Below are 16,168 nucleotides of genomic sequence, written 5' to 3'. Positions count from 1 at the left end.
CACATTGCTGTGGATCAGAGTGGATAGGGAGAGCGAGTTTCCTTCTCAAAACAACATTTATAACAATCTATTAGTTTTATGGCCACCATTACTGAAACCAGATTTTCAATTCCAGATTCATTTTATTGCCCAGATGCTGTGGTGGGACTTGAACTCATGTCTATAGATTATTATTCGAGACTCTGAATTACTTGTCCAATAACACAACTCCTACACTTCCAAATCCATATGTAGTCTGTAGCACTTTCTATAAAGGGTGCCTAGTGCTGTAAGGATAACTGCAAATATCTGATTCAAAGGCAAAAGTGTTACCCTGCTACCAGCATGTGGATCTAAACATTCTTGTTTCACCAGGTTTCTTACACTTGCAGATCTGTCAGATGTTTGTTTGTGACACCGGTGTTGTGTGATACCACACTCAATCAAGAATGTGGTCTTATCTCTTTGCACTTAAGAGGAACCACTGCCAGTGAACATAGAACAGTGGTCTTTGTGTGAAACTTCCGAAATCCTGGGAAAGTCATGGAAGCTGGTTAATTAGTAACTTCCAGCAAGGAATTGGATAAATATTAAAAGGAAAAACTTCTATAATGCCATGGGGAAGGAATGGGGCATTTGGAGTATTTGAATAGCTTTTATAAAAACACAACACACACGCACAACAATGAAATAGCCCCCTTTGTGCTTGATGTTCCGTGGTAAAGGGGTATTAACCAGATTTCAGAAAATATGCTTTTTTTTTCAAGACAGTTTAACATCCTACTATGGCTGTGCGAAGCTGCCAGTATCTCTACAGATTGATGGGTGTAGATTTTCTCAGCCTTAACTCTGGGAATGATAGATCACCTAATTGTGGCACATATTGGAAAACCAACCTGGAGCAGTGTTCAGTTGTCAGGAAGTAAGCTTGATTTTCCATCCATTCATGGAGAACAATTAGACAAGCTTCCTGATGGGCATTTGCTCCATCCGGCTTAATTATCCTGTATAGCTGCGCATCTCTGAATAGCTCAGGTGCAGGACAATTTATCCCCCATAACACTACAACAGACATATGTAGTGACTTGTTAATCTCATTATATCATTGCATTGACTGCAATGCAATTGTTCATCTTTATTTGTCTGCTTTGCCTCCATAGTCCAACTCTTTGAGAGTAATGAGGATGAGGGGGGTATCTGATAGAGGTATATAAGATGATGAGAGGCTTTGACCGGGTAGATAGCCAGAGGCTTTTCCCCAGGGCTGAAATGGTGGCCACAAGAAGACATAGGTTTAAGGTGCTGGGGAGTAGGTACAGGGGAGATGTCAGGGATAAGTTTTTTTACTCAGAGAGTGGTGAGTGCTTGGAATGGGCTGCCGGCAACGGTGATGGAGGCGGATACGATAGGATCTTTTAAGATACTTTTGGATAGGTACATGGAGCTGAGAAAAATAGAGGGCAATGGGTCTCTAAGGTAGGGACATGTTCAGCACAACTTTGTGGGCCGAAGGGCCTGAATTGTGCTGTAGGTTTTCTATGTTTCTAATGAGGCATTGACTTGTTAGCCAGCTGGGTTAAAGCACTCTCCTTCATACCGAGGATCTGGAGTCAGAGTGGATAAACAAGCCACTGCAGATGCTGGAATTTACAGCAAAGAATAAACTGCTGAAGAACTCAGCAGGTCAAGCAGCATCTGTGGAGGCAAATGGATGGTTGATATTTCGGGTTGAGACCCTGTGTCAGGACCCTTGACCCGAAACGTCGACCATCTCTTCACCTCCACAGATGCAGCTTGACCTGCTGAATTCTTACAGCAGTTTACTTTTGCTCTGGTCTCAGATCCAGGCCAAATTAATCATCAGGATGGATATCTCTTCTCTACTTATAGTGTGAGACCCATTTCAATGGAGGTTCTTGTAACTCTGCAGAGCTCACAGAGCTGGCCACAGTTGACCACTTGCTGATAAATTGGTAGGCTTGCTGAGAAGATTAAAAGTGAGACATGACATCGTCATGAATGTAATATCAGCAGTTGTACTGCCTCAGTTAAGAGGGGAAATCGTTTCTCCACCTCAGTCCATCCTGAGGGTCCTGGATGATGAGATTAGGTGGGATCATATTTGCTTCCCTCACATGAGACACATAGTTCAAAGGCAAGTCATTTTAGTTTCTCTCTTGACTGTGTCTGGCAAATCTTCCAACGTTTTATAGCAAACATCTTTAATACATATAGCCACCTTTTTTTAATTCATCCTTCAGATATAATTGTCATTGCCAAGGCCTGCGTTTATTGCCCATCCTTAACTGGCCTTGAACTAAGTGTAATTTCAGAAGTCACAGGGGTCAACTACATTACTATGGGTCTGGAATCACAGATCAGGGTAAGAGGTACAGATTTCTTTCCCTCGTGAACCTGATGTTATTTATTTTGCTAATCTAATAGTCTCATGGTCACCATTATTGTTACTGGATTTATTTAAATGCTAGTTGTACTTAATTTATTAACTGAATGTACATTTCCCACTTACCATGTTGGGGTTTGAACTCATGGCTTCATAGCGCAAGCCTCTGGGTTACTAGTCCAGCAACTACTATCCTACCACAACATATGATGCGGAATGTGCATGATTTGGTTGATGTTCTACTGGAATCAAATATTCAAATCTGTCCTTCAGCTAAAATTGGCTGACAACTCTTGTTATGGCAAAACTGTGACTCAGTCCTCCTTTTAGAGATGTTTTAGTTCATTGTGCTCCCACTTTTTCCCAGATGAATACAAATAGAAACCGGACAAGATAGTAAACTGATGCACCAATAGTGAGGATAAGCTCCAAACTAATTCCAGATATAGAAAGTATCCTACTTTTGTGGATTATATCAGTATTTTGCTGCTTCTTCATGCTGAGCATCCAAAAAGACATCAAGTGCAGAGTCAAGTAGCAGGTGCTGATCTATTTGTTCACGATGGTTCCAATATACAAAGACGTAAACGTTTATTTGACTGCATTGCACCAGTTTCAAATCAAAATAGTATTCATTAAAGTTTCATGTATATAAAATAAACATGACCCACTGAGTGATGGGAATAAACTAAACAGATACCTTATTCAGAAAAGTATCTGACATACACTTGCAAACTTCTAAATCTTCCGTGCTGGTAAGCTGTCAGTCATGCTTAATTTTGCACTGTGTGCATGGAGCTAATTATTGTACATCACCCATTGATTAACATGGAAATTGGTTTGTTTTTCAATTGCACCCTTTTGAACACAGGGGAAGATTCTGACTTCAGACAAACTGTCATCAATCTATCTGCTCAGCAGTCATTCCTTGGGCTATTGGTGGCATCTCTACAGACTCTAATGGTCTGAATGGCAGATCTCAGAGATGGGAGCATGGGGGTGGGGTTGGGATGGGGCTGGTTGCAATGTGGATGCAGTGGTGATGGAGAGTTGGAATATATCAACTTCTACAGGAGTGATCATTTTGAATGACACCTCAAGTAGAGTGATTCTGAAAATAGTCTCCTACCCTGTAAGAAGTACGTCAGTCAGGAAATAAAAAATAGCTTCTGTTGGAAAAGTCAAATGAAGAAAAAGCCTAGATTTGGTGGTACATTCATTTTCTCTGCATAATGAGAGATGTAGATACCATTTCTTGACAAAGCTTGAGACACCGGAGACGGCAGACGCTGAAATCTGGAGCAGCAAACAATCTGCTAGAGAAACTTATTGGGCCAAGCAGACATAAGATATTAGACACATGTACTGTAGATCAAAACACACAGTGAAATACATCTTTTGCATAGAGTGTTCTGGGGGCAGCCCGCAAGTGTCGCCACGCTTCCGGTGCCAACATAGCATGCCCACAACTTCCTAACTCGTACGTATTTAGAATGCAGGAGGAAACCGGAGCACCTGGAGGAAACCCATGCAGTCACGGGGAAAACGTACAATCTCCTTATAGGCAGCGGCCTGAACTGAGCCTGGATCACTGGCTCTGTAATAGCGTTACGCTAACCGCTACACTACCGTGCCCGCCATGTGGGGGGGGGAAGAAATTGTCGACACTTCAGTCTTGATGTAAGGTTTCAACCTGAAACGTCGACAGTTTCTCTCTCCTGACAGATGCTGCTCGGCCCAATGGGTTCCTCCAGCAGATTGTTTGTCACTCTCAGTTGCACTTGGCTGGCTTACTCTATGCCTGGCGCAAGTGACACGGCAGGCTAAGCTATCATCTCTTCCTGAACTCTCCAACTCTTCTCCTTTAAGGCATTCCTTAAAACCTAAATCTCTCTGACCCAATCGAATTAACCTGTCCTAAGATCTTATAATGCAGCTTGGTTTAGAAGTACGTCACATCATACTCCAGTGAAACTACTTGGGACATTTTCCTACTTTAAAGGGGCCACATAAATGCAAATTATTGGCATACTCCAAAGATGCGCACTCCTGAAAAACAACATATTTCCTTTAACTCTTTACTCTGAACTTTCTTTTTCAACAAACAGATAGAAACTGAGAGTTATGGCATACAAAATTACATAATAATCAAGTGACATTCCATCCAAATGAAATTCTCAATTAAAGTAGAAATTCTGCTTTCAGCTTTGCAAGCTCATGATCTCTAAGTGCCACATTTCCTTTTATTCTCTTTTCCTTTCTGTCTGTTCCATACTTCCCTTTCATTGCTTCCATTAATGCTGCTACATGGTATAATTGCTGGCAAACTGCTCACAATTGGCAAGCAGACAAAAGGAAAATTCATATCTGAAATCTTCATTTGTAATTTTTGGACTCGTTACGGCAGAGATGAGGGTGTACTCAGCTCAATGAGTCCATACAGTAGTGTAGCGGTTAGTGTGGTGCTGTTACAGTGCTAGCAACCCAGGTTCAATTCTGGCCACTCTCTGTTTGTACTTCTCCCCCCATGTCTGCGGTGGGTTTCCTCCGGGTGCTCCGGTTTCCTCCCACGTTCAAAGACGTATGGGTTAGGAAGTTGTGGGCATGCTATGTTGGTGCCAGAAGCATGGTGACACCTGTGGGCTGCCTCCAGAACACTACACAAAAGATGCATTTCACTGTGTGTTTCGATGTACATGTGACTAATAAAGAGATCTTATCTTGTCTGTGGAACAATTCAGTCAGCCCCACCCCACTCTGTCACTCTGGTCTTGCAAGTTTATTTCCCTCAAGTACCCGTCCAATTTTGAAATCACCAATCACTCCTCTTCCACCATCTTTGTAGGCTGTGAGTCATTAGGTGCTAACAGTGAAAAATATGTTCTTCATCACATCTCCTCTGTATCTCTCACCCACAGTCTATCTGTGTGCTCACATTTGTGCACCATCAGCAAATGTGAACAGCTTTTTTTAAATCTACTTTAGTTAAACCTATCAGATTCTCAATTACTTCTTTCAAATCTCTTATTGATCCACCTTTCTCCAAGGGAAACAGCCTAATCTTGCAGCCAAATCCTACATTGTGGTAAACTTTCTCTGCACCCTCTGGAGCAGCAGTCACCGGCATAGCCTAAGGAGAATACAGGGGTGTGTGTGGGTATGGGGGGGGTGGGGGGTGTGGGATGGTAACGTTCTGGTCATGTGTGTCTCCATGCCCGTGTGGGTGTATGCATGCCTGCGTGTATGTGTTTGTATGTGTATGAGAGTTGTGTGTGTGTGTGTGGGGGGGGGGGGGGGGGGGGGGGGGGGGGGGGAGGGAGCGGGGCATGTGCATGCATGTGTGTGCATAAATCTGTATTTGTGCGTGTGTGTGCGTTAGTGTGTGTGTTTGTGGGGCTTTCTGGTCGTGTGTGTCTCCGTGCCCATATGTGTGTATGCGTGCCTGTGTATATATGTTTGTACGCGTATGAGAGTTGTGTGTGTGTGTGTGTGTATGTGTGTGCTTTTGTATGTTTGTGTGAATCATATGCATACCTACCTACATGCAGGAGTAACAGGCATGTGTGCGTATGTGTTGTGTATGTTTGTGTTCCATGAAACACGGTATTCCATGTCATGCCTTGAGCTGTGGGTGAAGTCTGATTTAAGCATCAGAATTCAAATACCAGTCTTTCTGTCCATGGCTCTCTGTGCTGTGTGTGTTCTGAAAATCATCCCATCTGGTTACCCCTTGTGTCTAGTCCCATCCTGCTGTAATTGATGATTTAAAAATAGCATTGAGCAATTAACATTCAGGCTCCTCCTACCATCAACTTCTACATCCAATTAAATTTTAATAAGTCACACTGTGTGGCACTGTCAATAACCCCTGACATGTGACTTATTTCACCTTGACAGCTCCCTACTGAGATCTTTCACCAGTGCCCTCTCTGCTTGGCAAGCTAAATTATTCCTTCAATTTACCATGTCGTGCAAAATATACTTACTGCATATCCTTCTGTCAAATCACTGGGGTTCCATAATTCTTAGATATAAAATGACACTTCCAAATGATGTCCTTTTTTTGTCAGGCCTCCCAGTACTTCATTAGTTCCATATGTCAAATTCTTCTTGTGTTTGTAGCAACTTCAACTATGTCTATATCTTTATCAGAGATTTGGTCCCGAATTCTAACTCACGTATAGAGTTTGTGGAGGTCCATAGCTGTTTCATGGAAGTGCTCTGCTAAGATGTAGTATGGTAGTGTAATTGTTAAATGGTTGGAGTCCTAATTCGATGGCTCAGACTAATGATCTGCAGACATGAGTTCAAGTACATCTTTGACAGCCCAGCAATTTAAATTCAATAAATTAAGTAAACTAGAATTGTTGAAAACAGCCATTATTGTTATGACAAAACTTTGGTTTAAAATTTATATGAGTCACTGATATCTGTTAAGGAATCCTGCTGTCAACCTTACATATTTCAACCTTTAGGTAACTCCAGATGTATAGTGACGGTTGATTCTGTAATAGTCTGGCCAATCAGTCATATCAAGTGCTTAAACAGGAAAAGGGTAAATCAGGCAAATGTCCCGGCACCAACCTCAGTGTTAGATTCGGACAGAGCAGTGATGCACATGTCCCAATCAACTTTTATTCATGAATATCAATAGATACGTGTCTAAGTTGGGAGAGAGGTCAGGCAGCAGTCTGATATAGTCATGCTCATTCCTTCAACCAAGCTCACAAGCTCATCCAAAACAACCCCTGGAACTGTCCTGTCCCAACCGAGGAGATGGCAGGAAACAGACAGGAGGGAATGGCACAGCATTGTTGCTGAATCACTTAAAGTCTCACACCACTGGATCAGCAAAAGGTGAAGAACCTCCAATTGATTACCAGCACTGTCCTCTCAACCAACGAATCAATGCAGTTGAAGGAAGCAGTGAGAATAATAGAACATTAAATGTCCTCCTACTGGGGGATTTCAAACTCTTCACCAGAAATGTCTTGGTAGCCTCTCTGCAGATAGGGTTGGCCAACTCCCAAAGGACATAGTTGCCAGACCGGGTCTACCGGATAGGTGATGAATGAAGCAACATATGAGATAAATATCTTCAAGGTTGTCATCACCAATCTTCATGTTGCAGGTGCATCCATCCATGACAGTTAGGTAGGTTTGACTCCGGCACAGTCATTGAGGAAGCAAATTTCTATTTTCATACTGAGGAGAAGCTCCATTGCATTGTATGACACTAATATTATGCTGAATAGGATAGATTCAGAACATCTGGCAGTTGAAGACATCCATAAAGATCAATGGGCCAGCAGCTGCAGTGGAATCTACAATCTAAAACCTTACGGGTTGACACTTCCCTCACTCTACAATCATAGTCAGGCTACAGCACCAACCCTGGTTCAGTATATAAAGCCATGATGGATGCAGCACCAGGCATAACGAACAATGATGTGCCAACCTCAGACTCAAGGACAGCTTCTTTCCCATTGTTATCAGATGCTTGAACAGACCTCTCATAAGCTAAAAATGAACTCTTGATCTCCCAATCTACCTCGTCATGGCCCTTGCACTTTCTAATGTTTACCTGCCTCACACTTTCTCTGTAGCTGCATCACTATGTTCTGCATTCTGTGTTTTTTTATGACCTTTGATGTACTTATGTATGGCATGATCTGTCTGGATAACATGCAAACAAAGGCTCTCGCTGTATCTCGGTACAAGTGACAATGATAAACCAACACCTAACAAACCAATACCAACTTGACTAAGCTGCAGCATGGAACCACAGGTGTAGGTGAAAGGTGGCGTGAAAAGGTTGAACTGAACTATCCCACAACCAATGGATCATGTCAAATCTCGCAGTCCTGCCACATCCAACAGTGAATGGGGGAAGCACAACTGTACAGCTAACAGAAGGAGACTCCCAAGGACATCCTCCTCTTCATCAATGTGGGCTGGCACAGTGGCACAGCTGGTAGAGCTGCTGCCTCAGAGCTCCAGTGACCTGGGTTCAATCCTGACATCCAGTGCTGTCTGTGTGGAGTTTGCACACCCTCCCTTTGACCACATGGGTTTCCTCCCAGTGCTCCAGTTTCCTCCCACAACCCAAAGATGTGCAGTTGATAGGTTAATTGGCCACTGCAGATTACACCTGGAGTGCAGATGAGAGGAAGAATTTGTGGGCGAGTTGATAGGAATGTGGGGACAATAGAATGGATTAGAGGAGGATTAGTGTAAAAATGTTTTTGATGGTTAGTATGGACTCATTGGGCCGAAGGGCCTTTTTCCACACTGTATCTCTCCATGACTCCAATAGCAAGGCCCATCATGAGAGTGGAAAGGCAAGGATGAAGTTTTCACACTCACTTTCAGCCAGAAATGCAAAGTGGATGTTCCATCTCTGCTTCCTCCTAAGATCCCATCATCACAGACACGAGTCTTCAGCCAATTTGATTCACTCCGCATGGTATCAAGAACTGGCTGAGAGCACAGGTACAGCAAAGGCAGTGTGATCCTACAAAGACTTGCACTTCAGAATGAGTTGGGCCTCCAGCCAAGCTGTTCCACTCCACAAGCATCTACATTACAATGTTGAAAACTGCCCAGGTATGTCATAACAACATCAGAAATAGGAGAAGGAGTAGATTATTCAACCCTCTGGGCCTGTTCTGTCATTCAACAAGACACTGGCTGATCTACTTCTATACCATTGTCCTGTTCTATTCCCGTATCTCCATGTTCCTCTCATGTGCAGGTTTTCTGTTCTGGATGCAATCAATGACTATGCCCTCAGCGGGAGAGAATTCCAAAGATTCACCATCTTTTGAGAGACGTTTCTTCTCATTTCAGTCCTACTGTGTATTTTGAGACTGTGACTCCTATTTCTAGACAAGGGGAACATCCTCCCTGCATCTACCCTGTTGAGCCTTCCATTTTGTTTGTCTCAATGAGATGACCTCTCATTTCTCTAAACTCAGATTTTATTTCAAGGCTGAAAGATTCAGGAGCCAATCTGTGAATTAGGTCATAGAGTTACACAACATAGAAACAGACCCTTCGGCCCAATTTACTGAACTAGTCCCATTTGCCTGCATTTGTCTAAATCCCTCTAAACCTTTCCAATCCTTGAACCTGTCCATATGTCTTTTAAGTGTTGTAATTATACATCCCTCTTCCTCGCTACATACACCAACCACTATCTGTGTGAAAAAGTTGCCCCTCACATCCACTTTTAAATGTTTCCCCTTTCACTTTAAATCTATGCCCTCCAGTTTTAGACTCCTCTATCCTGGGAAAAAGACTGACCAGTCACCTTATCAATGCCCCTCATGATCTTATAAACCTCTATAGAGTCACTCCTTTATCCTCAAATGCTCCAGGGAAAAAAGTCCTGCCTATCCAGCCTCTCCTTATAACTCAAGCCCTCCAGTCCTGGTAACATCCTTTTCTGCATCTTTTCCAGCTTAAGTACATCCTTCCTATAGCTAGGTAACTAGAACTGCACACAATACTCCAAGTGCAATCTCACCACTGTCTTGTACAGTTGTAACATGATGTCTCAACTCTTGTGCTCAGTGCCCTGACCAATGAAGGCAAGTGTGCCTTCTTCATCACCCTGTCTACCTGTGCTGCAACTTTTAGGGAACTATGTACTTGAGTAGCTTGAAACTGTTCAACCTCTCCCCTAAGGACTGGCTTAGCTTGCTTAGATTGGCATCCCACACAATAAAACAGGACAAATCCAATCTAACTAATTACCACCCTGTCAGTCTATTCTTAACCATCAGCAAACTAGTGAGGTGGTTATCAACAGCATCATCATGTGACTCTCACCAATAACCTGCTGACTGAGGTTCAGTAGTTTTTAGCCAAGATTAATCATCTCCAGGCTTCATTACAGAACTGGAGCAAACATCGACTGAGCTCCAGAGGTCAGGTGAGACTGACTGACTTATCATCAAGGTGGCATTTGACCAAGAGTGGCACCAAGGAACCCTGGTAAAACTGAAGCCAAATAAATCAAGGGAAAACACTTCAATGGCTGGAGTCATAACTCATACAAAGGAAAACGCTTGTTTCTTGGAGGACGTCACAACAGTAGTTCTTCAGGACAGTGTCCTAAGCCCAACAATCTTGCTTCCTCAATGACATTCCTTCCATCATGTCGAAAGTGAGGGTGTTCATTGGTCATTGCAGAATGTTCAATTCCATTTGCAAGTCCTCCTCAGATAGTGAAGGAGTCCTTAGCTGTGTGCAGCAAGATATGTAGCGAGGAATGTCCATGCCACACATGAATCAGGCAATAACCATCTCCTAAGAGACACTCTAACCACTGCTCCTTGACATTCAATGGAAATATCATCACTGAGTCTCCCATAATCAACACCTTGGGAGATGGCATTGAGCAGGAATATAACTGGAATAGCACATACATAGCATGGCTTCCAGAGCAGATCGGAGGCTGGGCATCCTTCAACAAGTCTGACTCCTGAAGCCTTTCCGCCATCTACAACACAGAGGCACGACAAATACCTCCATGTGTCTGGATGTGTGCAGCTCCAACACCATTGAAGAAGTTCAGATGGAAACAGGCTTGAATGGCACCACGTCCACCATGCTAAATATTCCGTCCCTGCACACCGACCCACATGGTCTCAATGTAGACCTTTTACTGCCACAACTGATCGGTTTCTTTGACAGCACCTCCCGAACCTCTGTCCCCCAAAGGGCAAGGCCAGAAGGCAGGTGGGTAATCAACCCCCATAATGCATTGCTGTCCAAGTCACAATCCATCTTGACTTGGAAAAATATCGCAGTTCCTTCATTGTCATGGGATCGAAATCATGGAATTTAGAAATGACTAGTCTGCAATTACATGATGACTAGTCTGTATCTTAAATCTATCCACTCACCTTAGTCTCTTCACTCATAGCAGCCTCAGCTCACCTATAACACTCTGTTATTGTTTTCCCTTGTACTACCTCAATGCACTGAGGTGATGAAATAACCTGTACGGATGGCACGCAAAACAAAGTTTTTCACTGTACCTCAGTACATGTGACAATAATAAACCAATTTACCAATTTACCTAACAAAAACTATCATGTTCAGTCTTGAGTTTTTCATGGGCACTCCCCACAGTTTTGGGAAAGAAAGGTCCACGTATCCCCAAGATGAGAGGGTGATATTTTCTGCTCTTACCACAAGGCTAAATAATGTCTAATGACCCATTGGCTTTTTAATCCAATGCAGTAGTTTGCAGGGTAAAAGAGAGGTGAAAGAGGTTGCTTCCACCCACCTGCTCTACCTACTTCACTCTCTGCCACTCAGCAGCTGTGTTACAGTTGGACCACCACTGATCTTCACACCGACCAACCGCAACAGGCCCCAGTGGATGGACCACTGCTGTGTACTGACCTAAAATCACAGCCATTTTGTTAATATAAATCAAGAAAAGTGGATGTGAAACAGAAGATGGGTGGGCTTTTCTTTCACCACTGAATAAGCATCAAAAAATAACTGCAGATGCTGGAAATCTGAAACAAAAACAGAAAATGTTAGGAAAATCTCAGTAGCTCAGGCAGCATCTGTGGAAAGAGGAGACACAAGAGACTGTAGACGCTGGAATCTAGAGCAACAAACAATCTGCTGGAGGAACTCAACGGGTCGAGCAGCATCTGTGGAGGGAAATGGATAGTCAACGTTTTGGGTCGAGACCCTTCATTTGGACTGCTAGACCTTTATCTGTGGAAATCGCAAAAGGTTGGTTTGCAGGTGCAGCAGGTGATCAAGAAGGCAAATGGAATGCTGGCCTTCATTGCCAGAAAGATTGAACTTAAGAGCAGGGAGGTTAGGCTGCAACTGTACAGGGTACTGGTAAGGCTGCACCTGGAGTACTGCGTGCAGTTCTGGTCTCCTTACTTGAGAAAACATATACTGGCTTTGGAGGCGGTGCAGAGGAGGTTCACCAGGTTGATTCCAGAGATGAGGAGGTTAGCCTATGAGGAGAGATTGAGTTGCCTGGGACTATTCTTGCTGGAATTCAGAAGAATGAGAGGGGATCTGATAGAAATATATAAAATTATGAAAGGGATAGATAGAGGCAGGAAAGTTGTTCCCACTGGTAGGTGAGACTAGAACTAGGGGACCTAGCCTCAAGATTCGGGGAGTAGATTTAGGATGGAGATGAAGAGGAACTGCTTTTCCCAGAGAGTAGTGAATCTGTGGAATACTCTGCCCAGAGAAGCAGTAGAGGCTACTTCATTAAATATATTTAAGACACATTTGGAAAGATTTTTGCATAGTAAGGGAATTAAAGATTATGGAGAAAAGGCGGGTAGGTGGATCTGAGTCCACAGCCAGATCAGCCATGATCTTATTGAATGGAGCAGGCTCGATGGGCCAGATAGCCTCCTCCTGCTCCTGCTCCTATTTCTTAAGTTCTTATGAAAGAGAAAGGGTTAACTGGGCATATCCCAGCAAGCTAGAATATACCCAGATTTACAACACATTACACAGATAAAGGAGCTTAACTACTCCTTAATGGCCACATTATTTTACCCTATCAGAGAAGTTCCCTTTGTTCACCCTTAGCCCTCTTCCTTCTTCTCTGCTCCCTTAACTAACATGTTTCTCTCTTCTGATGAAGAGTCTCAGACCCGAAACGTTAAACTGTCTCCCTTTTCCGCAGATGTTGTCTGAGCTGCCGAGTCTATCCAGCATATCTGCTTTTGTCTCTGTCACTCCAGCAGTCTTAGACAACTGGATATGTCACTTTTGTCTTCCCCACAGGGTTCTAAGCGAGCATCTTGGAGAGAAGGAGGTGGAATTATCGCTGTTATTTGATTGGGTGAAGGAGGCCGACCTGGGGAATTACACCTGCATTGTAGAAAATCGTATTGGACGCACTCAAGCCAGCATCCTTCTCCAGAGAAAAGGTACGTGCCAGCAATGTGGTGTGCTTTGACATAACAATTTGGTCCCTTGTGATTTTGGTTTCTGTATGTTGACTACAAGTCAGACAGAAGTAGAAACTAGCAACCTTTGGCATGTTGTTAGTTTATAGTTCATTTCCTTGACTTGACTTGTCTATTCCAATGTTCTCCTGCTTCTTTCCCATTTTTCCATCCTACGTCACTTTTCATTCAATCAAAGCTCTTAATCTTAATCCTTGATCTTAATTGACTCCATTTCACCCATCTATGGAATTTTGGTTAATCCCAGTCCAACTACTTTAAAATTCCCACCTGTATTTTCCAAATCCCTCCAGGGCTTTGACACCTTCCTGCAAAATCTTCTAGTCCTGCATCCTCCGAGATAGCTTCATGCTTCCAATTTTGCCCTGAATTTTTCCTTCACTATTACCCTTAAACTCTGCAATTTTCTGCCTAAATTTCACTGCCACTCTCACCTCCTTTAAATACCACCTCTTTTTCCAAGCTTTTGTTCAACTTTCCTTACACCCCCGTACATGGACAGATGTTCGCAAAGTGCCTCGTCAAGTTTCAGAATGTTACAGCAATAAATAATTGGAAAACATTGTTCCTGTTGTATTTATAAAGACAGGAACTATTTCTGCTGTCCAGATGAAGTCGAGTGTGATTGGAGTGCCCTCTGCTGTTTACTTCATATCTCATAATTCCCTCTGGTAATAAAATGTCTATTTTAATTTTAATGTATTTGAAATAAGCTGCAAATCTACACAATATTCCAGTACAGTGACTTGATGGATGTTTCATAAATATTCTAGTATATATGCTTTGTTTGTTAAAATAAAGAAACAATGGAATATGCGGTTTGACTGCAATGTTGGTGACAATCCCCATCTTCACTTTCCAACACACAATGCTGAACCTTTTTTACAAAACATATTAATATTTCTTGTGATTGGTGTTCAAATCCATGGTATTTTTCTTCAATTTTATTATTGAAATTTTACGTGGGACATAAAATCCATTAATAAGTATGATAAGAACAACTTTGATGAGAATCCTTCAGCATTTAAAAAATGATTCATATTCTAGATGAAAAGGCAATTGCCTCATAAAATAGACTTTCCCAATGAAAGCCAAAGTGCAAACTAAAGTGTTTGAGGTCCAAAGATGTGATTTTTGTTTAAATTAAAACCAACTCGGGGTTGTATTCTTTGAGAAGAAGGGGGAGGTGTTGGAGTGCTTAATTCTCCAGGGTTTCAAAAAGTAGGCCAAATCCATCATTTATTTTTCCACACTTTGGTCTCTTTAATCGTGCTGTAATGCTTGAAGGTAGCCAGTAGGAACACAAACATGACAAATTGGCATGCTTGTAACTCTAATGGGCTTGAGATTTATGAATAGTATGGATCATTAGGAGATGGATTTGTCAGCGGGATCCAGAGGCAATGAATGTGGAGTCTGATGTATTTTCTATTAACGCTGTGTGCTACAGAAAGTAACAGTGGGGGAGAGGTGCTGGGTAATATTGAGCTTTATTGTGAAGGACACAATGAGATTTCTGGCTCTGTGTGCATAAGCCACGGAATGTAGCAGTCAGGTGTACAAAATAACTGAAAGTTCAATGGAACGAGCACCTTCATAACTAGAGAATCAACAATGTGCCTCACCCTACTAGATATATTGGTGAGTGGGCGGCCTGACTTCGTTACTAGCTCAATGATGCCTGAATGTGCGTGCAGTGGTGATTATAATGTGACTATGCTGCTTAAAGTAAATGCAATCCATTGTATAAAATTCAGGATGTGGGGAAGGTTGCCTTCAATGGGATGAGTGAATGGTTTGTATCTTGAAAATTTGTAAGGTTAGAGGGGCAGTATGATCAAAGTTTCAAGGCATTATTTGGAACTGAGAAGGTAGAGTGAGAGAGATCATTCTATCTGACTGACTGGCTGTCTAAGATGGGTGGTGCAGTGGTGTCACAGACTCACAACTCCAGTGACCCGGCTTCGATTCTGACCTCCAGTTCTGCCCTCATGGAGTATGCACCTTCTTCCAATGACCGTGTGTGTTTCCTCCGTGTGCTCTGGTTTCCTCCCACATCTCAATGATTGACTGGTCGGTAGGTTAATTGGTAAGTGTAAATTGTCTCAAGTTGGTGGGTGGAAGAAGAAATATGAGGAAATTAATGAGCACAATGTGAGAGAGTAGATCGCAGAGAAATAAGTGGGGGTTGAGATTGGTGGGATTGCTCTGAGTTCCTGCATAGACTCAATGGACCAAATGGCTCCTTCTAAGTCCGAAGGAAATATAAATATGATAAGATCAGGTGTATAGCTGGGGTATAGATCTACATTCAGAGGATGATAGAAATTTGGACCTTGGTTGCCAAGTTCTCATCTGCACGTGGTGATTGATACTAGGTCAGTGGTCAATTTTAAAACCAATATTGAGTGAGGTTACAAAAATCAGAGCTGCAGTTCCTACACTGGGATGTGAAATGATTGAAATTTCCAAGATACGAAGCAGAAACGACATGGAGAGTGACTCTTACCTCTACAAGGGGTGTCTAAGAGGAGGGGAGTTATTAAATGATAATGACATCCAATCCTTTCAGGAATGAGGTGAAAAAACTCTTCCACATGCAGATAGTGGCAGAAATCTGGAGCTCCCTTTAGAATGTGGCATTGAAGCCAGGACAAGAGAGAATTTTAAATCTGAAATTTCTAGACTTTTGATCAAGGATTTGGGGTAAAAGCTAGTACATGGAGGTAGATCATAGACTACCACAATCCCACTAACCAGCAGAACAGGTTTGAGGAGATAAGCAACATCTATCTATTCCAGTCTTCCT

At 42.6% G+C, this 16,168-nt stretch overlaps 2 protein-coding genes across 2 annotated transcripts in view; both read left to right on the top strand.

Moving 5' to 3' along the window:
- LOC127573039 (X-linked interleukin-1 receptor accessory protein-like 2) overlaps nucleotides 1-16,168 on the top strand; it is an 840,978-nt gene that overhangs the window by 815,696 nt on the left and 9,114 nt on the right. The window contains exon 8 of the mRNA XM_052020817.1: nucleotides 13,175-13,320. The gene's annotated coding sequence lies outside the window, so the exon portion shown is untranslated. The remainder of the gene's footprint in view (nucleotides 1-13,174; nucleotides 13,321-16,168) is intronic.
- LOC127573825 (interleukin-1 receptor accessory protein-like 1) overlaps nucleotides 10,920-16,168 on the top strand; it is a 47,212-nt gene continuing 41,963 nt past the window's right edge. Inside the window, exons 1-2 of the mRNA XM_052022334.1 lie at nucleotides 10,920-11,128; nucleotides 13,175-13,320. Coding sequence (XP_051878294.1) covers nucleotides 10,920-11,128; nucleotides 13,175-13,320 — 355 coding nt within the window. The remainder of the gene's footprint in view (nucleotides 11,129-13,174; nucleotides 13,321-16,168) is intronic.

The sequence above is a fragment of the Pristis pectinata genome, chromosome 8 (assembly GCF_009764475.1).
Source record: "Pristis pectinata isolate sPriPec2 chromosome 8, sPriPec2.1.pri, whole genome shotgun sequence".
Classification (NCBI taxonomy): Eukaryota; Metazoa; Chordata; class Chondrichthyes; order Rhinopristiformes; family Pristidae; genus Pristis; species Pristis pectinata.
This window is presented reverse-complemented; position numbering and strand designations above follow the sequence as displayed.